We start from the raw sequence: 26,046 nt of genomic DNA, 5'->3' as shown, positions 1-26,046 counted from the left end.
TTCCTGCAAATGTTTTAAATGGTCCTCTGCTCGTAGGGACTTAACTAACATGCCGTCGATGTAAACTTCCATTGATTTTCCTATTCGTTTTTCGAACATCTGATTTACTAGGCGTTGGTACGTGGCACCGACATTTTTTAATCCAAACAGCATTACATTATAACAGTATGTGCCGTATTTAGTGATGAAAGAGGTTTTTTCCTAGTCACCCAGGTCCATCCGTATTTGGTTGTACCCGGAATAGGCGTCAAGAAAACTGAGGATCTCGTGGCCGGCCGTGGCATCGATCATACAGTCGATGTTGCGCAAAGTAAAAGAGTCTTTGGGGCATGCTTTATTCAAATCTTTGTAATCTACACACATTCTTAGTTTATTCCCATTTTTAGGGACTACCACTACGTTTGCTAACCAATCCGGGTATTTAACCTCCCGAATAGACCCTATTTTAAGGAGTTTAGATACCTCATCCTTGATGAAAGTGTGTTTGACCTCGGACTGAGGCCTCCTCTTCTGCTTGACCGAGTTGATTTTTGGGTCGAGGCTTAGCTTGTGAGTGGTTATCTCCGGTGGGATCCCTGTCATATCAAGATGGGACCAAGCAAAACTATCTATGTTAGCTACAAGAAATTGAATAAGTTTTTCCTGAGCTCTTCCCCGTGCCCAGGTACCCCTTCCGATCGGGCAGATGCTCGACCAATATAACCTGTTCCAGCTCTTCGACCGTTGATTTAGTTACATTGGAGTTATCAGCGATTATAAAAGACTGAGGAACCCTGTAATCATCGTGTTCATAAGTCTCTTGCTTTCCCGGTGTGGCCGGTATCAGTGACTGCTATTTGGCCTCTTGGTTTGCGCCCGAATTCGGTTCCTTCGATGTTGCGAGTATTGATATTGGAATCACTTCTTCGACTGTAAACATCTCTTTTACGACCAATTATTCCCCGTAGATTGTCTTAATCCCCCCCCCCTCGGAGTTGGGAATTTTAACACATAGTAAAGAGTTGAGGGCATTGCCCCCATGTTGTGGATCCATGGCCTTTCGAGAAGGGCATTGTACCTCATGTCTCCTTCGATCACATAAAATTTGGCTTCTTGTATAGTTCCGGTGGTATTAACCGGTAACAGTATCTCCCCCTTGGTGGTTTCACATGCCATGTTGAACCCGTTTAGAACTCGGACCGCATGCACGATTTTGCCTTGTAGACCGAGCTGCTCCACGACCCTCGACCGAATGATGTTGGCCGAGCTACCTGGATCAATCAACACACGTTTAATTCGAGTTTTATTTACGAGTACAGATATTACCAGTGCATCATTGTGAGGCTGTACGATCCCTTCCGTATCCTCGTCGCTGAAAGATAAAATTCCTTCTAGTATGTAGTCTCGGGTTCGTTTCTCCCTAGTGATGGATACTTTGGTGCGTTTTAACATCGGCCCCTGTGGGATATCGATTCCACCGATGATCATATTTATGACATGTTGAGGTTCGGTATCCTCTTATTCTGTCTATTTGTTAGAATCCCTGTTCCCAAAGTGGTTCTTGGCTCGGTCGCTCAAGAATTCTCGAAGGTGTCCATTGTTAAATAAACGGGCTACTTCTTCTCTCAATTGTCGACAATCTTTCGTTCTATGACCGCGAGTGCCATGATATTTGCACATCTGGTTAGGGTCCCTTTGAGTTGGTTCGGATTGTAGAGGCCGAGGCCATTTAGTATCATTGATGTGCCCGATAACTGATATGATGGCTGCAGCATCGACATTAAAGTTGTATTCCGATAGCCTTGGCGCTTCTTTAGGCCCGATGGACCTTTTAGAAGCTGTTTTTGGTCATGAGCCCCCGATTGCTTCGACCTTGGTCATTTCTCCTTTCATTTCTTATGGTGTTCCATCCGTACCCACTGCTCCTCCGATCTTCATTATATGGAAGATATCGATCCATGTTTGATCTTAGTTCACGATTAATGTCTCTCTTGACTCTATCGAAGATTCTGACGGGATAAACAGACTCCGAAGGGGTCCCAAGCTGGTCATCTTCGACTCTGATTTTCAATTGGTACCAGTAATGTACATCGGCCCAGGTAACGACAGGGTATTCTATCATATTCTGCTTTAGTTGTTGTGAAGCCACGGATCTTCAAATATTGAGTCCCTAAGTGAAATCTTGAACAGCCCAATCATCGACGATTGGCGGTAGATCTATTTGTTTGATTTGAAAACGGGACGAGAATTCCCTGATCATCTCATTATCCTTCTGTTTAACTTTGAAAAGATCTGATTTCCTGGTTTCGACCTTGATGGCACCAGCATGTGCTTTTATGTAGGAGTCTGCAAGCATAGCAAATGAGTCAATAAAATTAGGAGGTAAGTTGTGATACCATATCATAGCTCCCTTTGACAGGGTCTCCCCAAATTTTTTCAGTATAATAGACTCGATCTCGTCGTCTTCCAAGTCGTTCCCTTTGATGGCGAATGTGTAAAAGGTTACATGCTCATTTAGATCGGTCGTTCCGTTATACTTAGGTATTTTGGGCATACAGACGTTCTTAGGGATTGGCTTCGGAGTCGCGCTTGGAGGAAAAGGTTTCTGCACGAACTTCTTAGAATCCAGTCCTTTCAGTATAGGAGGTGCTCCTGGGATTTGATCTACCCTCGAATTGTAGGTTTCCACCTTTTTGTTGTTCGTTTCGATTTTCTTTTCCCCTGATTCTATTCATTTTGTCAGCTCCTCGAGCATCTTTATAATATCGGGGTTAGTACCCGATTCTTGCTCATTTGACCTTACTACGACCGGTTCATTTCTGCGGGTGACTTCACGGGGCGGATCGGGTTCAACCATGCTCGGCGCCTGACTTTGACTCTTCAACGGAGCTATCGCCACCTGTTGATCTTGGAACATTTCGAAGATCACCCGTAGGTTGATTCCGTCTTCTTGATTATTTTGTGTATTTTGAGCTGCCGATCGGGCCCCACCACGGACGCTATTTTCGGGGTCAGTAGGTAGGTTTGCATCGATGGCCACATGTGAATTAACATCAATCGAATCTGTAATCGGGAATCCCAATGGGACCAACGGGTAACCCTACGTTACCGGGCGCCATGTTGTTATTCTCACCCTGATGACTGGACTCGTTATAGATATGTATGGGTGCTAATTGAGAGTTTGACATTTTTAGCCTGATAGACACTTCAAAGAGCAAGCGTAACGTAGTGTGTGTTATGGAGATTTATATCAAATAACCACTATTATACTTAGCCCCATGGTGGGCGCTAAACTATTTACCCTCAAAATCGGATAACAATTGAATTTGTTAGTGGTTTAAAAGATATGCGGATTAACTTGATACAAAGCAATAAATTAGATTGCAATTGAAATAAATAACGATAGATTAATCGTAAACCACACGAGTTGGATGATTTCGGCTTAGGAAAGTAGGCCACCCTTGAATTGAATGCACTTTATTTGACACCAAAATATCCAAGAGTAAGAACTTAGAGAATGTATAGCTTATTAGTGTATGTTACAGTGTCTCTTATGATTTGTCAAGTCCCCTTTATATATTAGGGGAGATATACCTTTTAAGGTATTATTTTATTGTTCTATAAAAGGCAAAAGTCCTTGATTTGCTGACCGTTGGTTCCATTTTTGAGCCGTTCCGTAATTTTTGCCATAATATTTGGTTAATGGCGAGAATTACGGACACTTGTCGGATGAGTTGGCAAAGTTTTTTTCGAGACCGCTAGAAACGAGATCGGTTATGCCTTTGGTTAACTTGAGGGCAAATCCGATGGTCTCGATGGCTAATTTCGACAATGCTTTGGGTTTGATCTCAATCACCATATTTCGATCTTGGCTGATTGTATCGTTAGATCAATTTTCGAGCTCGACCTTATCCGATCACATATATTTTGACCCCGACCTAATTAGGGAGTCTTGGAAGCGAGATCGAATATCGAGCTCGGTTTTACCCGTGTACAATATAATTGTGTAATTATAATTTGCGGTTGTAGTAAGTCTCTGTTATCGGTAATTGAGCATCCACGACTTTAAAATCCTGGATCCGTCACTGTTTGTAGTTAGAATGTTAAAATGTTTGTAGTTAGAAGGAAAATACTTAGAAAATATGTGAAAACCCTTTGTCCCTATTAATGTGATAGTTTTCTATCATTTTAAATATGTCTAAAAATAATAACATATTTTTATATTAACATAAATTACTTTTAATTTTTTTATCCTTAGTGATAGTATTCGAATTTCAAAAGTCAAACGAATTAATCGTTAACTGTAATTTTTTTATATACTTTTAAAATATTTTAATTTATTAACTGTTGTGACTTTTAATGCTTTTTACATAGTTTTCAAATATATAAATTTTATTTCAACAAAGTTAAAGATTCTATGTCCAACTGAACAATCAAAATTAAGCTAGTGTTTGGCCATAGATTCCCAAATTTATTTTTAAAAATCTGATTTGGGTGAAGTTTGGTTTGAAGATAAAAATCTGTTTGGACATAATTTTTCAAAACATATTTCACTTTTCTTTTTGGAAAAAACATGAAATATGACTTATACCCATAAGTTTTAAAAACTATCAAAAATATCAACAACTCTAAAGCAAATTCATACAAAACAAGCGAAATAAATCTGAAGAAAATTTATACAAACGTTAGCAGATTTTAGCAAATTATCTTCAAATTTTGTCTTTGCTGGTGCATTGCTGCAAACTGACACAACAACTTTGGCGAATGTTTTCTTCTGTTTATAGAGAAGGGCAAAGCCGCGTGAGTTTAATGAGAAAAAATGGGTAGATATGGATTATGTGGATCATAATAATAGAAAGTAAACTTTTTTTTTTATAAGATACAAAAGTTTGGGGTAATTTTTAAAATTTTTAAAAAATCAAACGGTAATATTTTGGGCCAAAAACAGCTCTTGAGCTGATTTTGGAATTTGAAAAGTTTTCAAAATATGGATTAAATCTATAAACAAACAGGTATTTGCTAAAATAAATTTGGAAAGTTTTCGCAAAATCTATGACCAAACGGGGCTAAGAAATTTGAATCTTGAAAAGTAAAAAAGTATCACATAAATTATTACAGAGTGAGTATTAAACTCCGTGATCAGTCCAATAATGTTACATAAATTGAGAGGTAGGGAGTAGTATTATTTAGAAATTGTTATTTTTCCCAAAAACATTGCTACTTTTTCTAAGTTTGAAATTATGTGGAAGTATCATTTTCAAAACTTTGAAATTAGGGTAAACATCTTAATCCGAAGGGCCCGGGTCTTACCTATATGTTTTTAAAACCCGATGACCCTTAACTCAACTTTCCCGCTCTTCAACTTCCCAGCTCCCAACTAGTTCAGCTTCAGCTCTGCTCCATTCCCATTTCTAGAAACTTCCAGCTGACAAATCCGGTTTAATTTCTCAAGGCCTCTCCATTTGTTGATACTACAAGAAGGTAACAGATCCAAAGTCTCTGTATTTCACTCGTTTTTACCTTTTGCAGTAGTAGTAATAAGTTTTGGCGCTTTTTCGTCGATTTGAATTTCGAATAGTACTATTTTTGTCTTTTTCTACTGATTTACTTATTAATGACTTCCTCTGTTTCGAAAAAAATTGTGTTAGAACTTGACACAAACTTTAATAAAGAACGGAATACTTTTGAGATATGTGGCCTACATTTGTGTGACCGTTAACATTTTTAAATCTGTGGTGTGAAACCTACCATACCATTGTGTGACTATAAATGGTTCCTATTAAGGAAATATTGAAAGATGTCAATCTTTTTGGAATAGACTAATAAGGAAATAGTGTTAATCTTTTTTAAACAGAGGGATTAGTACTAAAGCATTGTGTCTTATTTTGATTGAAAAGTATACCAAATTTGACTGTTTTGTTTGGCTTCTTTTGATATGTTCAACTGATTATTTGTTATGTTACTTACGGTATTACTTCCTTACAATTGTGAGCTTTTATATTACAATTAAATCTCTTTATAACAACCATCTGTTATAACATTATTTCACTATAACAACCAAGTTTAGCTGGAGCTGATTTTTCATGTTATCTTATATTATATATTTTCTATAACAATAATTCACTACAGTAGCTAAAATTGTTGGGATAATTGATGCTATTAAGAGAGGTTTGACTGTATATGGTGGGTACTTTACCTATTCTCATTTGACTTGGAGGGGGAGCTACCCAGTGGCGAAGCCACATGGTCACAAGGGCGGTCAACTGACCACCCTTTGTTGAAAAATTGCACTATGTATATAGGTAAAATATTACATTTTAGAGGTATATAACACATATTGAACACTCTTTGTCGGGAATGTTTTTTCACTTCTTCCAAATTTGAATACCCTTGGGAAAAATCCTAGTTTCGCCACTGGAGCTACCATATCAGTTAGGGTATGAACCCAATAACTTTTGTTTAAACCCTGTATTTGTATTAAAAATCTATTAAATATGTATTACTTTTTTGTTGTGAACCCAATAACTAAACGAGCTATGAGTTCGATGGCTAGTTCAGAACCCATAAATTTAATATCCTGGCTTTGCCTCTGTTGGAGGAGTTCAATAGAGAAGGTAATGACTAACAAGCACAAAGCTTGTACGTGTCTTGGCGCTTCTTGTTCTTTAGTAGTTTGTAAAATGTTGAGTAGTTACTTTATTTGGTGCCTCTAGTACATAATGGGTGAGTAAATTGTCTAAACTTATATCTAGTTTAAAGAAGCCGCTGGACTTGGTTTTGGATTTTGAGTGCATCTTGTAATCTCACCAATTCGAAGGGATTGAAGGTTGATAAAAAATTAGTAACTTCTATTTCATACTAAATAGAACATGGTGTTTTCTAACTTGTAAGATATTTTTAGGAACCACTTTAAAAAAGGAGTTTATAAGAAACTTTTGGTAGAACTATGACAAAAGTTGTGTTGGTTTCTGAAGCAATTTGTTAGCCTGTGTTAGATGTGTTTGATTGCCCTTAGGAAAAGGAAACCATAAACTCAGTGTTAACTATTCCTATATTTTCTTTAGAAGGAAGTATCCACATTGACAACATTTACTCACCCAGAGTCATATGATTTTGCCCTGGTAAAGGTCTCTTAAACGAGCAAGCATAAGAGCTGATGCGGGGAGCAGATAAACTTATTTAATGAGAAGAAGACAAAGGACAGTGGAAATTTGATTTGCAAGCTACCCAAGAAAGAGCTACAAGATTTGTGCAGGAAACATGGTTTATCTCCTTATAAGACATCCTAATCTTATAAATTCTTTGATCACTTATAAATAATTATTTATTTTTTAACTGTCCGACTATAGTAGTCTGAAATGTTTAAATAAATAAATAATTATTTATTTATTTTTCCGAATACTATAATTGGAATATTCCACCATTATCTGGTCATATCAGATTTTAAACTATCCGACTATTGTAGTCGGAAATTTCCGATTGATGTAGTCAGAAAGCTTTTTCCGATGTTCAATTTTCCGACTACCGCAAAACAGTCGTAAAGTCGTCAAGAAATCACCGATTTTCAATGATTTTCCGGCGGTTTTGGCAGTCGGAAAAGCTCGATTTTTTGGTAGTGGTTGATGTTAAAGATAGTATTATTTTTAGTGAATAAAAGTGAATATTTGGGTGAGATTGAACACCTGATATATGAAGATGACTTAATTTGGAAATTGTATTGTTGATATGATCATCTAGAAAATGCCTGATATAAGTTTCTTGGCTATCACACGACCTTCTTAGATAACCTGGATTGATCACTGAAGGATCAGTTTGTCTCGATGCAGGGTGAGGATAGGTTTTCACTCAGAGAGATGAAGATGAAGACAAAGGACAGTCGAAATTCCATTTACAGTCTACCCAAGAAAAAGCTTCAAGACTTGTGCAAGAAGTACGGTTTGTCTCCTTATAAGACAAAACCCAATCTCGTGAATTCTTTGATCAATTACTTCAAGGTAATTGTTTGCTTTGGGTTGATGACAGACGATCTTTTGTAGTGAATGAATGTGAAAATTTGGGTGAGATTAAACATATGATACATATGATGAGTTCATTATGAAATTGTATTGTGACGCGATATTCTCGAAAACGCTTGATAAGGTTTGTTGGTAATTACATCACGTGCTTATATACCCTGGGTTGATCTTTGAAATACAAGTTTGTCTTGATGCAGATTGCAGATGTAGAAACTTCCGAAGGCAATTGGTACAACCTTCAAGATTCTTCTGGCCTATGTGATGAGAAGGGTTTCAATCAAAGAGTTCACAGTCCACCAATAAGTTTTCCCAAGAATGCATTTACTTCTGACGTAAAGTCAACTCATGTGCCTTCATTTGAGTTTTCTGTCTCATCGGATGATGGAATCAACCTTTCAGTTGACTTAAATTCATGCCCATCAGACCGTTTTAGAAGATTGGAAAAGGAGTGTGTATGTAACAATATGCAGAATCACAAATTTCAAAGTTTCTGTCAGGAGATTCAATGCCTAAGAAATAATAGACAAATGACAAGTTCATTTCTCTGGGAAACAGATTCAGACGATGTTGTACGTCATACAGAAAAAACAGATGATGCGGCTTTAGGATTTTCAGCAACAAAAAAATCACGTGATGTAAGTTGTCTCAATTCTAAAAGGCAGAGAACTTGTTCTCCGGAGAAGCTTACGGTGCTAGCTCATCTCTCTTCGGAAACTGATTTTTCTGAGATAGAGGCATCAGAAATTGGCAGTCATCATCGACATGTATCATATTCTTCTTCTGAAAAAGATTACCTTAAAAATTTGGTTGATGCAGCAGAAAGCCTAAGAAGTCAACTACCCAATTCTTGTGAGGATAGCTGTAGAATGGACAAGCCTTCATCTGCTGATGGAGGGGTAATATCATCTTAGCATAATCTGGTGTATTTTGCTATGTAGCCTTTCATTCCTTGTTTTGGATTTTCTAGGTAGTGGGATGTCCAACCAGTCTGAAAAATAGTTTCTGCTCTTTGAATGGTTAAGTTGAGGACTATGTAAATTACATTCGTATGTTTTATGTAGTTTCCTCATTACTCATATTTGTCAACATGTTGGCAATCTGAGCATACCAGCTTTATTCGAGGCTAGTTTATTCTGTTTATATTTGTTTTTGTGGACATGTTTCTTACTTGTGAGTTGTGACATGACACACATTAGTAGGGTTTCTATCCACTTTGATAAGCTTATTACTGGTCTGATAGTTCGATAAAATGATATTGAATTTTGGAATAGTTTATGCCTACTAAGCAGCTCTCCTTGCTCTATTTGGATTTCTCCTCCCTTTATGCCCTCTCTCTCTCACACACTCTCTCTCTCTCTCTCTCTCAAAAACAAAAAGTTGTTTTCTGTCAATGTGAATACAGGTGCTTTGTCTGTGGGCTCGCATGGGCTACCACCAATCGAACCATGCGGAGCCTTCTGCTCAGATTAGTGAAATACTCAAATCAAAGATCATGAAAGAGCGAGACTGGTTAATCTAGTGGTTTTGGCTGCATTACCTTCAACGATGAGCAAGCTATGAGGGACGTGATAGGGAGGACAACTGGCCCGAGCCTTGACCGTAAGTTAATTGTGTGGAACAAGTGGTGGTGGTGGTGGTCCGAGTGAGGGATACCATAAGGGTGGTTGAGGCTCCAGATGTGAGAGACGCAAAGGTGATACGCTGGTGGCTACAGAGGTGGCTGTGACCCCGGAATCCGGATATAACAGCAGCGGTTATGGTGATGGCAGATCACACTACTAGCAGTGGTGCTGTGGTGGTGCCTTAAGAGGGAAAGGAATTAGATAATTGGCATTGAATGTGGGTTTATTGGTTTTGATCAAATTTCTATTAGTTCTACCTTGATGTTTCTGCGGCTGTCCTTTTCGCCTACTATTGGCTCGACTAAGTTGAAATTGCATATTATACAGCTCCTCCATTTCTCAGCTTGCCTATTTTCTGTTATTTATCCACTTTTTTCTTTGCACGTAATAAGAAAATGACCACTAAGCATGTAGAAATTTGTCTCCGTAATTCTCTTATTATAGTTGATATGATTTTTATTTTTTCCATGAAAACCTGAAACAAGTTAACATCATGATCTCTTTCTTTTCACAGGCAAGGGACAGCTCTGCCAACGGAATAGAAGCTTCAAAGTAATCACTCTTCCTAAATTAAGATGCTTTGAATTATAAATCTGATGACACAACAATGATTTTTTTTTTTGTTTTTGGACTTGTACACGTGGCAGAGAGCTTCCGGAGACGCATTTATTGCATGGAGGAAAGAAGAGAAAGAGGGATGATTTTAAATTTGATAATGTTCATCATTATAATGATGGGAGAATTTTGAGAAGTGCAAAGCGTCTACAAAGTCATCCCAGAAGATCTTTGCGGCTTGTCCATAAGGTTTGCATTTGCTGTTGTTGCTTTAGTGTGCTCGTTAAATTGACAAAAGCTAATTAGCAAATGGATTGAACCTGGTTCTCGAAATTTAATAATAAGTAGAAATCTTATATTATCTAACATTCTTTACTGGAACTTGGACTAGGAAAAGGGTCAGGAAATTGAGCAGTACTGTACTGTTACTTTCTGGGCCATTACCAGAAGATATTGGCTTATCCTCATGTGTGTGTGCGCGTGTGTATAATAGATAAAATATTTTTTAATTTGACATTTTGTGCAGTGACAGGTGGTGTGGACTTCCTAAGAGTTAGAGATCTGCTTATGTAATATTATACTCTCAGTGCTGATTTACAACATACATGTCTTTGTAAGTACCAAATCCTAGAATTCAGCTTTGAATAGTTGACGCGGTCAAAAAAATATGTTTCTTGTTTCATTTAACAGATGTTGTCTTCCATTTCCTATTTCTGCAACATGTTAATTCAGTTCTGAATTTCTCGAAACCTTTTCTTGGATGATTACCTAAGAATGGACTTATGTCATACACTTCCTTTTCAACAATTTTAGACATGTAGATTCAAGAGTTAATTTGATGAAATCAAGAAATGAACTGAATTTTTTCCCCTTCTTGCTGTATACTCAGCCAAATTTCGTGAAATCAATTAATGTGGTACTCAAAATCTTTTTTGCTTTGTGACTGTGTGGTATATCAGGCATCGTGCGTTGTTCGAACTTTTAAGATCACGCACTTGCACAGTCCATCGTTTCACTTCCTAACTGCTTTGTGACATGCTGCAGGTGGTTCTTCTACTCTGTATTCAAGAGAAGATTAATTACTTGAGGTTAGGCCAAGCTGTTTAACACGCTATCTGCTTCTCAGTCAACTAGAAAAAAACATTTGAACTTCTCTCTGTTGTTATGGTTTCTGAGAGGGTCTACCGGAAACAGTCTCTCTACCCTCATAAGGTAGGGGTAAGGTCTCCGTACTCACTACCCTTCCCAAGCCCCACTCGTAGGATTTCACTGGGTTTTTTTTTGTTGTTGTTGTTGTGTTGTTATGCCTCATTTTTTAAAACTTTGCACCTCTTTGCTGTTTGTTCTACCAGTTTGTGTCACTTGATCTGAACTCTGCGGCTTCAGAGGAATATACACCTCTAATCTCCCAAAATCAACAGACCCCACTAGTGGGATTTTACTTGGTTGTTGTTCTCATACAAGGAATTCATTGAGCTTGATGCTTTATCACAGCCTTTTTCCAACTGTTCACCCTATGCTTGTTATCTTTGGCACAAAGGAAGATGAGTAAATTCACTTCCTTCTCAAAATCATGAGGTCAGGATTACCTACGCACTATCCTCCTCAAACCCCACTTGTGGATTACATTAGGCTTGTTGTTGTTGTTACCACTAAATTCACTTCTTGCTAAAATCATGAGGTGAGGATAACACTTGCTTATGACTCTTGTAGAAGGGTTAGTCTTATTGTTCTTCTTTGTCTTCCCTCCATTTGGGATTAACTGATAGAGAGGGATAACATAGCTATCTTTACGTCACCTATCATATTTTTGAGAAATATACATGTGGTTTGTCTCTTGTCCTCTGATGTATGCCCCAAATTTTGATGCATTTTTTTACGATTTTGATTGTTCTAACAACATTCTGAATGTTTAACATTTGATGAGAATCCTCGGTTTACTAACGCTCTAATTTTGTGAAAATAGCACGGGCTAGCCAGTTTTCGAACTGGTAATTGAAAGATAGTCAACATTTGCAAAGTCATGAAAAAATAGCCACTATTTTGTTGAAACATGGAAAGTTCCAGTATAATATGCTGGAATAGAGCTCCTGCGTATAAACTTCCAGCATATTATGTTGGAACTCCATTACACAGAAAGTTCTAGCATAATATGCTAGATTATGGAGCTCGTACATATAAACTTCAAGCATATTATATTGGAACCCCAGCACATTATGTTTGAATCTCCTAATTTTTGCTAGTGATTCATATCCTTGCCAGTTTTTTGCAACTTTCTTTTATCGAGTCGTCTTATGAGCATGTGGTTGTTGGATTGCCTCTAGTTTAAGCTCTAAATCAAGCATTCAGGCACTAAAGACCTCTGACTACGCTCCTCAGCCTAGGAAAGAAAAATCCCATTTGCCTAATACGTACTACTGTGCAACATATGATTTAGCTGCTGTTATTCCTCCACCAGCTTCTTCCCTTTATTGGGTAAAGTGAATCAGAATAGGCGGGTTGACATTCAATTAGAATAACCGTTGTCTCTTTCATGCTCTTTTCTGTTACAGAATCCGGTCTTAGTTGAATAACCCTTGCTGTTAGAATAACCGTTGTTGTCTCTTTCATGCTCTTTTCTGTTACAGAATCCGGTCTTAGTTGAATAACCCTTGCTATTGAATCCGATGCTCTAGAGGAACCCAAAGTATCATATCTGAAGTGAGTCTTCTAGAAACTGCTGAGTTTTAACAAAAGCGGTTCTGGGGGTCGTATTCACAACTCAAGCCCCCCCTAATATTTACTAGTATGGATTCTCATACGTAATGAATTATCAAATTCTTTTAGCCTTGCTATTCTTGCCTATAATGTTTTTGGGGATGAAGATTATAGTCATTGGCTACAAAAAGAAAAAGTTACCCCCAGAAGTCCCAGGTGCATGGCCTATTATTGGGCATCTCCACATACTGGACAGGGCCAAGAATGTCCCTTTTGCTCGGACTTTGGCAGCAATGGCCCATGAAAACGGCCCAATTTTCTCAATCAGGTGGGGATGTTCCTGTGATCAGCAATTGGGAAGGAGCTAAAGATTGCTTCACAATTCATGATAAGGACTTTGCAGCTAGGCCAACTTCATTGGCACGTAATGTTGAATTTGTGTGATCATCTCGTCTAAAAGTATAAATTGTCAGAAATAGCATGTTCCTTGTTTCTTAATTGTGTCTTAGTACGTCCACCTATGTGGGAGCCTGACTCTTTTTTTCCTTATATCAAGCACGTGAATTTTATTTTTTTTTATTTATAGGAGAAGCTACATATTTGGTCGTTCTGCCAAAAAAATTTACAGCCGCTAACCAATATACATAGAATATACACTAATTATATATAATATATGTATAATTTACATAACTATACATATATATTATACATCTATCTGCTATGTTTTTTGGATGAGCAGTTATATAGTGTAAAAGTCCCCTAGTTCTTTAGTGTGGTGTGACGTGAACCTAGGACTTGTGCTTGTTCCGTTACCATATTAAATTGTTTGATCATCTCTTCAAATTGTTAAAGAGAGCACGCTTCTGATTACTTAATTATATCTTCAACGGGTTGATACACTGCGTATGGGTATGCAAGGTTTTCTCACGCTGATTACGATCCATATTATTGCCATGTACGCAAATTAGTAATGCAACAAGCGCTCTCTAGCACTAGACTTGAGAAAATGAAGCATCTTCGAATTTGTGAGGTGGAATCAAGTATAAAAGACTTACTTTCTACAACGCAACTTGGAAAAAATAACAATAATGCAAGTGAAATTATGAAAAGTACCAAACTTAACATGACTCAATGGTTTGAGGTACTGTCTTTAAACATAATTGTGAAGATGGTTTGTGGGAAAATATACAATAATGTGGAGGAAGATGAAGAAGCTTTTAATGTTTAAAAAGGGTATTCAAGGATATTATGTTGCAGGGCAAAATTATACTATATGATGCAGTTCCATTTCCATTATTTAAATATTTGGATTTTCAAGGGCATATTAAGTTAATGAAGAGAATTCATAAAGATATAGATGGTGTTCTTCAAAATTGGGTGGATGACCATATTAAAAAGGTAGAAATTGGCAATAATCATGAGAATCAAGATGTTATTGATACCTTGCTTAATGATACAAATTAGTAAAAATAGCACGGGCTAGCCAGTTTTCGGACTGGTAATTCAAAAATATCCACTATTTTGCTGCAACACGGACCGGTCCAGCATAATATACTAGAGATTGGTGCACGTGTGTATAAATTTCCAGCATATTATGCTGAAACTCCAATACGCGGAAAGTTCCAGCATAATATACTGGAGATTGGAGCACTTGTGTATGTATATTATGCTGGAACTCCAGTATATTATGCTGGAATATTTTCCGGATTTTGAACAGTGTTTTCGTTCAGATTTATCTTTACATGAAAAGTGGCTAAATTTCGATTACTTTTGAAACTGGTGGTTATTTTTCAATTACCACTTATAAATCTGATTATTTTTGAATTTCACCCTACAAATTATGATGAGTTTTAAGGCTTACGGTTATTCTCAAGAAACCGTCATCAAGGCAACGATAATGGTATGTTCTTAAGCTTTTAAGCTATATACACTGAAAGCGCAATTTTTAAAAAATATTATCAGTGAATTCTAATATGTGATAGCATGTTAGTTACCATCTTTACTAGATTATCAATTATTGTTTATCAAGAGATTTATTCGTATTTCTTTAATAAATAACCTGATTGTTTATACCGGCTTATATGATAGAAGACTTAGACATGTACCTAGTAACAAGTAAAAATTGCATGGGGTGCCCTATTTGGTCGCCCTCTTTTAACTTATACCCGTTTTGTTTTTCCGTTTGCATCCGTACCTATTTTTTTGTTAAAAGCATTTTAAAAAGATGATTTTGCCCTTTAGGACTATTGACAAAACTGTAGATTGCAGGACAACACTTCATCATGTTTTGGCATGAAGTTTTAGCAAATGAACTAAATAACTTAAGCATGTTTAGTCTGAAATTTTAGCAAATGAACTAAATAAGTTAAGCATGATAAGTCTGAAATTTTAGCAAATGAACTAAATAATTTAAGCATGTTTAGTCTGAAGTTTTAGCAAATGAACCAAATAACTTCAGCATGCATTAGCAAAAACTCATTAGAAAATTATATATTATAAGACAAAAACTTAAGCATGTTTAGTCTGAAATTTTCGCAAATGAACTAAATAATTTCAGCATGTTTAGTCTGAAGTTTTAGCAAATGAACTAAATAACTTCAGCATGTTTAGTCTAAAGTTTTAGCAAATGAACTAAATAATGTTTAGTCTGAAGTTTTAGCAAATGAACTAAATAACTTAAACATGTTTAGTCTGAAATTTTAGTAAATGAACTAAATAACTTCAGCATGCATTAAAAAAAACTCATTAGAAAATTACATATTGCAAGATAAAAACTTAAGCATGTTTAGTATGATGTTTTCAAAAATAAACTAAATAACTTCAGCATGTTTAAACTGAAGTTTTAGCAAATGAACTAAATAATTTCAGCATGTTTAGTCTGAAGTTTTAGCAAATGAACTAAATAACTTCAGCATGTTTAGACTGAAGTTTTGGATAAAACTCATAACAAAACTGTTGACTGCAGGATAAATAACTTCAGCATGCATTAGCATGAAGTTTTAGCTTTAATGTAAAACAACTCCAGCTGCTACTGTAATTGGCTGAAGTTTTACACCATCTCGCATGCTAATGAATAACCCCTGGTACTGTAAAATAACGTCATCTCCAAACGTTAGCATGCTGCCACGTTTATCAGGGCTTGTTTTACAGCATGCTAATGCGAATGAGGTCATCCAAAGTAGCATGCTAATGCTAATACTATCAGGGGTGTAATTGTCATATTATTACGAATTTTTTGTCAACTGGCTACCAAATCAATAATTTTTAAAAATAGGGTACAGGTTAAAAGGTGGCACAAATATAGGGTACGACTGCAAATCCCCCTAGTAACAATAACAATAACAATAAACAAACTCAGTGTAATCCCACATGTGGGGTTTGGGGAGGGTAGTGTGTACGCAAACCTACCCCTACATGGTGAAGGTAGAGGCTATTTTCGATAGACCCTCGAGTCAAGAAAAGGGGGAAAAAAAAGAAAGTAATAGCAACAAACAGTAACAACAACAGAATAATAAGATAACTTAAGCGAATCAAACTAACATATATAAAACGTACCTAGTAAACATAAAGTAGCGCAACAACTTTGTGTATCACGCTACTAATTAGTTGGATTATCTTTCAACATTATGATCACATTAAACATGCATGTATATGTTGATAATTGTTTAGATTAAACATCCTCCTAGTTCTAGGATTTAATTACTGTGGAATTCATTTCTCTAATTATTAAACAGTGTCGGGCAATAATTTTGGATGGAGCTGATACTACTGCTGTTCAATGGACATGGTTAATGTCCTTATTGCTGAACAATCCAAATGTTATGAGACGTGCCCAAGAGGAAATAGATATAAAAGATGGTAAAGATAAGTGGATAGAAGAGTCTGATGTTCAAGATTTAGCCTATTTACAAGCTATAATTTAAGAAGCATTGCGTTTATATCCACCTGCACCTTTGTTAGTACCTCATGAAGCAACAAAAGATTGTAAAATACTTGGTTATGATGTTCCAAAAGGTACTCGTTTATTCGTAAATACATGGAAGATACATAGAGATCCTCGGATTTGGTCCGACCCTGAAAAATTCGTGCCAGAGAGATTTTTGATTGATGATAGGCTGCGTATAATAGACACTTGTGGTCCGGTTCTTCCCCAGACCCCGTGCATAACGGGAGCTTAGTACACCGGACTGCCCTTTTTATTTTTATCAAGAAAAGATCTATGTATGTAGTCAGAGTCAGAATTTTGAGTTTATTCCCTTTGGTTCAGGAAGAAGATCGTGCCCGGGGATGAATTATGCAACAATTGTTACACTCCTCACTTTTGCTCGTTTGCTTCAAGGTTTTGATTTTAGCACACCATCTAACATGGCAATTGATATGAGAGAAGGCTTAGGCATTAATATGCCTAAGGCAACTACTTTGGAGGTATTTATTGCCCCTCGTTTGCCTACTTTGGAGGGGTGAGTCTTTGTTTTTCTTTTTGGATAACAATGGTGTTCGGACCAACTTGCATGCTCCTCGATTACTCCATTGAGTATGTGCTACCTCCTACCAGTATAAATACCGAGTAACTCTAACAAGGCTTAGGTAGATGGGAAGAAATCATCTAACGTTTTTTGTCTCTGTTAGGATTTAAACCCTGATTTTCAAGATTTTTATCCACTTCATTGATCAGTAGATCACACCCTTGAGTGAAAGTCTCATGTGGCTTCTTATGGTACAACACCACACTAAGAATTTAAATTTTCTTTTCGTTTATGAACATATTGGTTTGGAACAATCCAACAAAGAAAAGGTGATATTAAATTTGACATGGAAACAGTAGTTACCAATACTATCACTGTGAAAATAACAACTGCAATTGGGATGCAAGTATTCCAAAGCAATGCATCTTGGGATTTCACAATTACAAGGTTGGAACAGAGGCCATTATTTCAACAGAGTGTATAGTGCAATTCCATGATCTTCTCTTTCAATCAGAAGTTTAAAAAGAAGGAGAAAAGGAAAGAGTGATAACTAGTTCATCAATGGAAACCTTAACACATATAAATGGACAAGCAAGCTTCGACAAATGGACGATAAGTAACAGCCATGGCAGAGAGGGGAAAATCCTGAACAATCACTTACAGTCTGGTAGGCTTGTTTTTATTTAGCAGCAGATAATATACCGGTTTGTTTCTCGTATACAAACTCTCCAGCAGTAAATGATTGGTTCTCTCCGAATTGGATAGTTCTCTTGGCGAGCACATGTCCACAATATTCTACCTCTAGTACAGTTGCATCCTTGTTAAGTTCAGTAAAGATGGAACCTACTCCTTCACCTGGATTAATGAAAGAAGAGTTGATAATAAATCAGAATTGGGGCGAAAAAACACAACTACTAGACCTGCCAATTTACAGTTTAGCAGATGGTTTTATTATAAATGAAAATTCTTGGGCAAGAGCATTGACACAATACAGATGTAGAGGTTGCTTTCATTAGCAAAGGTTGTCTCCAGCATTCTCTAATTGCCAAAACACAAAAGTTTTGCAGTTTCAGAAAAGTTCAAGGCATCCAACTGAAATCATTGCTAAAAATATTCTCTTCAATGGCACTACATAAATTCATATAGCTTTAATATAACGGCAAAAGGAGAACAAGAAGCAATGAGAAATCCAGACATGCGATAGGTGAGAAATAAACTACTACAGATACATACGAGCAATATGAAACAACATTTGCTACCGACAAAGGTACAACATATAAATTGAAATACATCTCTAAACTGATTTTGACATGAAAACAAGTAGTCTCTTACGAGTGCTCTATGGAGAACAGAAGCCTTCACTCACCACATCACAACCGACATTGCACTAGAGATCGCAAAACCAAGCAAGAAGACTTACCATGTGTGACTAACAACAAGTTCTCAGAAGGATACTTATCAGCAAGGGCTTTAACTACCTCCACATATCTAGCTCTTGCACTTTCCAATGTCTCTTGCCACTCTGGCAGCTGTAAATTCAGAATCATATGATCAATGATTAAAGAAACAGCGGATCATGCATATAAACCATGTCATAGATTGAAGCAAGAACTCATATCCTACAGAATACCTTCTTATAAACAGGTTCAACAGTGTGATCTACAGTTCCGGCTGGCAACTCAGCTTCATATTGTGAGATATTGAACTTAAAGTCCCCATCCTTGGGAGCTGCATTACTTCTTATGGCTACTAAATTCAGCATTTCACACAAACCATATTCGATGGATACCTGAAATTTGAAAGACTCAAGTGAGCCATATCAAGTATGCAACAAGCAGCATATTCAGATCTAAGTCCCGGTATAGCTTACACGACTATACTGATCACAGGCGCACAACCATATTGAAAATTGGTGGTTACTTATATCAGACACAGGCAATCAATCCCTAATGACAATGTGTTGAACAAGCTAGGATTCAGGTTGACTTGGACGTATTGGTAATGCTACATACAAAATGTGGACATCTGAGCTAAGAGGACAGCCGTGATCAGAGCTACTCAAATCACCAAACATCATCCTTGACGAACGAGGATCTGAAAAGACTATGGCAATATGAGTAGTGAACTAAAAGGGCAGCCCGATACACTAAGCTCTCTATGCGCGGGGCCTGGGGAAAGGCCGGACGACAAGTGCATTTCTGCAAGAGGTTGTTTACACGGCTTGAACCTGTGACCTCCTGGTCACATGACAACAACTTTACCAGTTACGCCAAGGCTCCCCTTCAATATGACTGGTGAACCAACTCCTTAAATTATTGTTCACCCTCCACGGAGCCCAACTTCGTTTCTACCCATCGACACCAAAGTTCAAACCATTATCCAGCAACCAAGCTTGCAATACAGTGAATATACCAACCTTCAGCTATTGTCTTTTGATAAACAGTCATATGTCCATAATCAACAGCTTAAGACACCTTAATTACTACTAACACGATGATTCCCTCCACCTTAAACTTAAAACCATAAATAAGTAAAGGATTTACGTGTTATACATGGCGGATTGTACACTATTAGTGACTTTTAACCTGCGATAGCAAGTCGATTATCATTTTTACATGATTATCTATTAATGCTTATAAGAGATTATCCATAATTATCTAATATAGTTTAAATGCTTTTTACATCCTCAATGCATATAACTTAAACTTATAAATAAATATAATCCTTCCAAAATTAAGCAAAAATAAAGAAAAAGTAAGAAGATTTACTTTGATTTTGGAAGGATCGATGACAACGGATTCAGAATTAGAGGACAAGACATTAGCCTCGCAGTTATGATCCGCAACGTCGCAAAGGGCACGTACAACTTCAGCAGCAGTCTGTACACATCGGAGGAACGGGGAAACGAAAACCCGATGGATCGGGAAATCCATATTGGATCGGATCTTTTGACCCGTACAAAAAGGTCGGATCTTACCATCCTGATGCAATGGTGGATCCCACGGCCTATCCGCTTTCATTACCCATAACTCCTCGAAGTTATCTAGCCGATCACCGTGTCTCATTACGAGAACGTTTTGAGTCGCCATTGTTAATATTAATATGAAAAACAAGCTAAAATCCTTTACTGTTTTGATTTTTGTTCAGTGAAAATGAAAATGAATTTATATAGAGATGTATATTGCGGGTCAGTGTCAGTGAAATGAGAGGGAAAGTGAGAAATGGACTTTGGGACGTGGAATTGGTTGAAGTTTCCGAGAAAGTCGATGGAAAATGAAAGTTAGATGAGAAAAAATAAACTGCTTTAATGGCGGACAAATTGGATTTTGGTCAAAATTCCTCTATTTTTTTAAATAAAAAATAGTAATAATCTAGTAGCATATTGGATATTCATTGGTCTAATATAAGATATTCTATTGGAATATTGTATTGATTGGTCTTAATTATATTTTGTATCTATTGGTTGACTAACTCAGATTCGAGATCCCCTCTATTATTCATCATTTCCAATTTATGTGACTGCATTTTTTTTTACTCCGTTCAAAAAAGATTACATATTTTTATATACGGATACAATTAAACTCACGTATCTTATTTTATCCCTAATGAAATATTTTTATAGTCATACAAATGTTATGTCTAGGGGTGTTCATGATCCGATTTTGATCGATTTTTCCTTAAAAAGAAACCAAACAAAGTAAATTGGTTTTTCAAATATTAGAACCAAACCAAACAAATTAAGTCGGGTTTTTATCGATTCGGTTTATATCGGATTTTGTCAGTTTTTCTGTTTTTTCGGTTATTTATCGATTTTTTCTTAAATATGAGACATACACTACCAAACACATATTCCGGCGACTACATTTTCAACGTAACACTATCAAATCAATTGCCCTTTGAGAAATCTATCATTTACCAAGATATATTGATTATAATTGAATCAAATAGTGATGAATACTTTAAGAAATCAATTAAAAATATATTATTTTTAACAAAAGAAAACTACCCATCTAGAATACGAAGGCAAAGAACTGTACTATAAAATTTTAGAAACTTTAGAAATTGATTGATTAAAACTACCCATCTAGCGTTTGGACATAAATTTGATTAAAACTTAAAAAAAATATTGAAGTTGTATTGAAAATTAAATTTTAAAAGAAGAATTTGTGTTTGAACATGCATTTTATTTGAAGAAAAGTTAAAGTTTTGTGAATGAAAAAAAAAAATTTACCCAAAAAACTATCATAAATCAATTTTGGGAACTTGAAATTTTTAAAATTTTATTTTTTCAAAACATGATCATATTTCATAAATAACCATTATTTCCAAAATCTATCGTCAAATCCGATTAACATGAGTGAACTGTGCTTAGACGCTTTGTAAAACCGCACCCGGAAGCAAAGTGTAGTGCTGCTGAATGAGTCAACTGCTACAAATTCTTTCATTTTTTCCACAACTGAGTGGACCCTGCTCCTCATCAATGAGTTACTAGCATTTTTTTCCACAAAAAGGTCCTAACAATAAAAGCAACGACTTTTGTTCAAAAGCAAAGGAAGAGGGTGTTTGGGTTAAGCATTTTTTGGCTTAATTTGATGTTTGCTTAACACCAAATTATTCTTATGTTATGGCGTCTTGAAAACTGAATTTAGCTGTGCAATTTTAAGAATATGTTATTTTTTTTAATAATTGTTATAAAAAATGAAAGTCGTTTTGTTTAGTGCGAAATTGCTTACACTTCTCGCCTGTCAAAGTCTTCAAAGCAATGAATACATTTTCTAACTCGGTTAAAAACAGCTAACTCTTCTTCCATCTAATTGTCATAGTCTTTAAGACCATAGACGTATCCATGTGTTAGAGTACGGGGCACGCAGTGAGGTTCGACGAGTTCTGTGGCCTAAAGTCAAACTTTCTGAGGGGCCTTAACTTTTTTTTTTTTAAAATATTTATTTATTTGAAATCTATTTTTCTAGCGTTTCATTGATACAAAGTTATTAATAATTTTTTTTATAATCAATAACTCCTAATAAGTCTTTCTTAATTGACAATATAGCTAATCCATTTAACCCTTCTTGATACATTGTTGATCTTAGGTAAGATTTTAATAATTTAATTTTAAAAAAAAAATTTCGCTGAAACGGCGGTAACAAGAGTTATTAACATTATTCCATAAGTAATATAGACATTGAAAAAAGAATCAAATCTTTTTAGTTGACTGAGTGTATCAATTATACTGTTATCTTCTAATTGTTCTATTTTTCTTAATATTTTTAATTCTGTATCTAAACCATCAATATCAAATTGATTATTATGCTTTTGTAACGACCCGACTTGTCGTTTTAAGAATTAACGCCCCGCTCAATGACTTAAGGTCACGAGAAGCTTCGCAATATGTATTATGACCCGCGGGTGTGGTCGAGTTTGATTTTCGAAAGATTTAGAATTAAATTAAAAGAACAATTCTTATTTAGAAGCTTAAATGGAAAGAGTTGACCAGAGAGTTGACTTTTAAGCAAACGATCCCGGAATGGAATTTCGATGATGTCAATAGTTTCGTATGATGATTTCGGACTTGGGTGTATATTCGGATTTGGATTTGGAAGTCCGTAGGACGATTCGACGCATTTTGGCGAAATTGAAAAATAGAAGATTTTTGAAAAGTCCTACCGAAGGTTGAATTTTTATAACGAGGTCGGATTTCGATACCGAAAATTTGAATAGCTTCGTTATATCATTTATGATTTGTGTGCAAAATTTGAAGTCATTCCGGATTGATTTGATATGTTTCGGCATAAGATATAGAATTTGAAAGTTCAAAATTCATATATTTTGATTTGAGGTGCAATTTGTCGTTTTGATGTTATTTGATATGATTTGAGGCCTCGAGTAAGTCCGTAATATGTTTTGAGACTTGTTGGTATGTTCGGATGGGGTTTCGAGTGGCTCAGGGTGAATTTCAGGGTAGTTTCGGACCATTTTTAGGCCATTTTTAGTTGCTGATTTTTTACCACAGAGGTATGCATCGCGATCGCGAAGAGCAATTTTGTTGTTTGGACACTGTGAATCGCGATCACGGAAGCCTTTTCGCGATCGCGTAGAGGAAAATCCTGCTGTACCGACCCAACTTTGGAAGCTTATATCTCGTAATCTATAAGGAATCTAGAGATGATCCAAAATTTAAAGTTGTAGCCCTTTGTGTCTAGTTTTTAGAAAGGTAAACCATTTATTATTTAGAGTTGTATACAAAAAGTTATAGTGGATAAACTATAGACTGTCTAGGAAGAGTTTGGAAATCTATGTTGCATAGGGCTGAGTTTGAAAGCTCATATCTAGCAATCTATAAGGAATTGGGAGATGATCAACAAATAAAAGTTATAGCTCTTGGTGTCTAGTTTTCAGAAAGTTAAACCATTTACAATTTAGAGTTTTGTACAAAGCGTTATGGCCATTATACTAGAGGCTATCTAGAAGAGCTAGGCACTTATTCTTCGCGATCACGAAAGGCAAATTTTGGGCTGAGAAAAGTTGTGATTCGCGATCGCGAAGCATTTTCCGCGATTGCGAAGAGTTAATACATGGGTAGTAGCTATATTTTGAGATTCAGCCATTTTTAACATATATGGAGCTATGGAGCTCGAATTGAAGCGATTTTTAGGCGATTTTTCACCATATGGATTGGGGTAAGTGTTCTATATCCTAAAGTTTTTATATTTCATGAATCTATGATTACATTCATCGTTTAATTCGGATTTTAATGGAAGAAATCAAGATTTTTGGCAAAATCTTCCAAAAACTAAAATTTAAGATTTGGAGGTCGAGTTGTTATCGGAATTTGATAAAATTGGTATGGTTGAACTCGTATCGGAATGGGTATTCATATTTCATGAAAATTATGTCGGGTTCCGAGAGGCGGTCCCCACGTTGACTTTTGTTGACTTTTTGGAATAAATTTTTAAATCGACGTATTATTATCTGGAATTGTTTCCGATGAATTTTAATGAGGTTGTACAATTAATTTGGATAGGTATGAGGTGTTTGGAGGTCAATTCAAGCAAGAAAGCAATTTTAGGGCCTAATTTCAAAAAGGTAAGTATCTTGTCTAACCTTGAGTGAGGAAAATTCTCCTTAGACATTGAGTCTTATGTGCAATTTGTGTAATTGAAAACCATGTACGCGAGGTGACGAGTACATACTTGGTTTATATGTGAAAATTACATTGGTTAAAATCCTTAGACGCCCTTATGTATTAAATTAGAAATTATTGGCACTTATTAAATCCTTTAATTGTCTTACCTAAATCCTTGTTTTGTTGGATTTATTTTTATATAATGATTTGGTGTGATTGCCACCTTGATTTTTATATGAAATATTATTTTATTGAGTTGTTCACTCCCGAATATATTTGCTAAGATTTTTTGCACATTATGGTCGAGCTATGAGCTCCTTATTGTGAAAAATAATGTATTGTTGAATTTGGTGGCGAATTGTAATATTTGAACACTTGATGTGCAATTTGTGATAAATTATAATATTTGTGTACTTGATGTGCAAATCTGTGATAAATTATAATATTTGAGCACTTGATGTGCAAATCTGTGATATGTTATAATATTTTAGCACTTGATGTGCAAATCTGTGATACGTTGTAATATTTGAGCACTTGAGGTGCAATTTATGAGATGTGATATTGTTGGGAAGTTTTGTTCAGGTGTTTGCACGAGGTTTCTGCCGTGCTATTATTACTATTAATTTATGTACATGTATATATTTGTGTGGGGGGGGGTGCGCATGTGTCGAGACAAGGTGAAAATATTATTATGCGTGTGCGGCGAGACAAGGCGGGCAATTTACTTTATTGTTGTGCACGTGGCGAGACAAGGTGAGCTATGTCGGGGATTGATTTGTGATGACTTGTGATAGCCTGGGGGCATTGTTGTTGTTGATATTTATGATTTTGGACTACAAGGCGGTACCTCGAGAGTGCCCTTTGTTGATATTTTTCTATGGTTGCATTTGCCTTTGGTTATTTTATTTTTTCCTGATATGTAAATTTGTGTATTCTTCCGTGATGTATTATTTGATTTTATTATGTGTTTTGTATTCCTTGTTGTATTGTGTTGGCTTTGGCTCTTTGTACAAAACTCTGCGGATTTGTGTTTATGGTTTTTACTGATTTTCGAGATTTGAGTTATTTCGAATAAAAAAAATTGCTATTATGTTTTAATTTAATAAAATTGACATCCAAATTACTAGTCATCGTATGCTTCATTTTAATTGAAATGTCATTTTCTTCACCCAAACGAGTTTAAAAAAAAATCCCTTTCTTTGATGATTTCTTACTTGGTTTTAAAACTGTAAACTTAATTTATTGAAAATAAATTGATCCCGCGGATCTTATATACATTGATATATTGGCACGTGAATTGTTCGTATAATTGTGATATAAAATGTGGGCACGAGGTATCGTGGTTAAATGATGATGACATTTGGCACGTGTGTTGCCCGTGCGGTTGTGATAGAGAAATTGGCACGAGGTGCCATGAAAATATGAAAGTGGGCTGAGACCCGTATTTTATGATTTGGAAATGTTGTGTCACAGGGTGACTTTTATTCGAAAGAGATTTATTTGAAGGAAAGAGATTCGAAAGATATTTATTTGAAAGAGATTTATTTGAAAGTATTATATCCTGAAGATTTCTGTTTGAAAAACATATA

The 26,046-nt window shown here is 36.0% G+C and overlaps 2 protein-coding genes and 1 pseudogene across 5 annotated transcripts; 2 read left to right on the top strand and 1 right to left on the bottom strand.

Moving 5' to 3' along the window:
• Nucleotides 1-5,266: 5,266 nt before the first annotated feature.
• Nucleotides 5,267-11,586, top strand: LOC107824228 (uncharacterized). Of its 4 annotated transcripts, XM_016650975.2 has the most exons (8): nucleotides 5,267-5,460; nucleotides 7,107-7,242; nucleotides 7,806-7,973; nucleotides 8,192-8,890; nucleotides 10,131-10,168; nucleotides 10,264-10,420; nucleotides 10,698-10,784; nucleotides 11,216-11,586. In XM_016650975.2, the coding sequence occupies exons 2-7, from the start codon at nucleotides 7,240-7,242 to the stop codon at nucleotides 10,698-10,700; spliced, it is 1,068 nt and encodes a 355-aa protein (XP_016506461.1). In that variant the 5' UTR covers nucleotides 5,267-5,460; nucleotides 7,107-7,239; the 3' UTR covers nucleotides 10,701-10,784; nucleotides 11,216-11,586. The 4 variants fall into 4 exon arrangements, with proteins under 4 accessions (XP_016506461.1, XP_016506463.1, XP_016506460.1 ...); XM_016650977.2 differs by lacking the exon at nucleotides 7,107-7,242 and having other exon boundaries at nucleotides 5,268-5,460; XM_016650974.2 differs by lacking the exons at nucleotides 5,267-5,460; nucleotides 7,107-7,242 and adding an exon at nucleotides 7,290-7,591.
• Nucleotides 11,587-11,765: 179 nt separating this feature from the next.
• Nucleotides 11,766-18,183, top strand: LOC142167788 (nicotine N-demethylase CYP82E3-like; annotated as a pseudogene).
• Nucleotides 17,742-20,702, bottom strand: LOC107824229 (uncharacterized). The gene is made up of 4 exons (XM_016650979.2): nucleotides 20,103-20,702; nucleotides 18,965-19,123; nucleotides 18,755-18,863; nucleotides 17,742-18,189 (listed from the first exon to the last, which is right to left on the bottom strand). Exons 1-4 carry the CDS (start codon nucleotides 20,421-20,423, stop codon nucleotides 18,014-18,016), a joined length of 765 nt encoding a protein of 254 aa, XP_016506465.1. The 5' UTR covers nucleotides 20,424-20,702; the 3' UTR covers nucleotides 17,742-18,013.
• Between the last annotated feature and the right edge of the window lie 5,344 nt (nucleotides 20,703-26,046).

This window comes from Nicotiana tabacum, chromosome 13 (genome assembly GCF_000715075.1).
Source record: "Nicotiana tabacum cultivar K326 chromosome 13, ASM71507v2, whole genome shotgun sequence".
Lineage (NCBI taxonomy): Eukaryota > Viridiplantae > Streptophyta > Magnoliopsida > Solanales > Solanaceae > Nicotiana > Nicotiana tabacum.
The sequence above is the reverse complement of the archived record's forward strand: the minus strand, read 5'-3'. Positions and strand labels throughout refer to the sequence as shown.

What these genes read in the sequence shown, in the direction of transcription:
- LOC107824229 (XM_016650979.2), bottom strand. Translation starts at nt 20,423, where the DNA reads ATGGCGACTCAAAACGTTCTCGTAATGAGACACGGTGATCGGCTAGAT. An exon ending in TCGATCCTTCCAAAATCAAA is followed by an intron (nt 19,124 to 20,102) that starts GTAAATCTTCTT and finishes TTCAAATTTCAG; the next exon opens with GTATCCATCGAATATGGTTT. An exon ending in CTTGTTGTTAGTCACACATG is followed by an intron (nt 18,190 to 18,754) that starts GTAAGTCTTCTT and finishes TCATTAATCCAG; the next exon opens with GTGAAGGAGTAGGTTCCATC.
- LOC107824228 (XM_016650974.2), top strand. Translation starts at nt 7,547, where the DNA reads ATGATTTTCCGGCGGTTTTGGCAGTCGGAAAAGCTCGATTTTTTG. An exon ending in CGGAAAAGCTCGATTTTTTG is followed by an intron (nt 7,592 to 7,805) that starts GTAGTGGTTGAT and finishes GTCTCGATGCAG; the next exon opens with GGTGAGGATAGGTTTTCACT. An exon ending in CTTCATCTGCTGATGGAGGG is followed by an intron (nt 8,891 to 10,130) that starts GTAATATCATCT and finishes TTCTTTTCACAG; the next exon opens with GCAAGGGACAGCTCTGCCAA.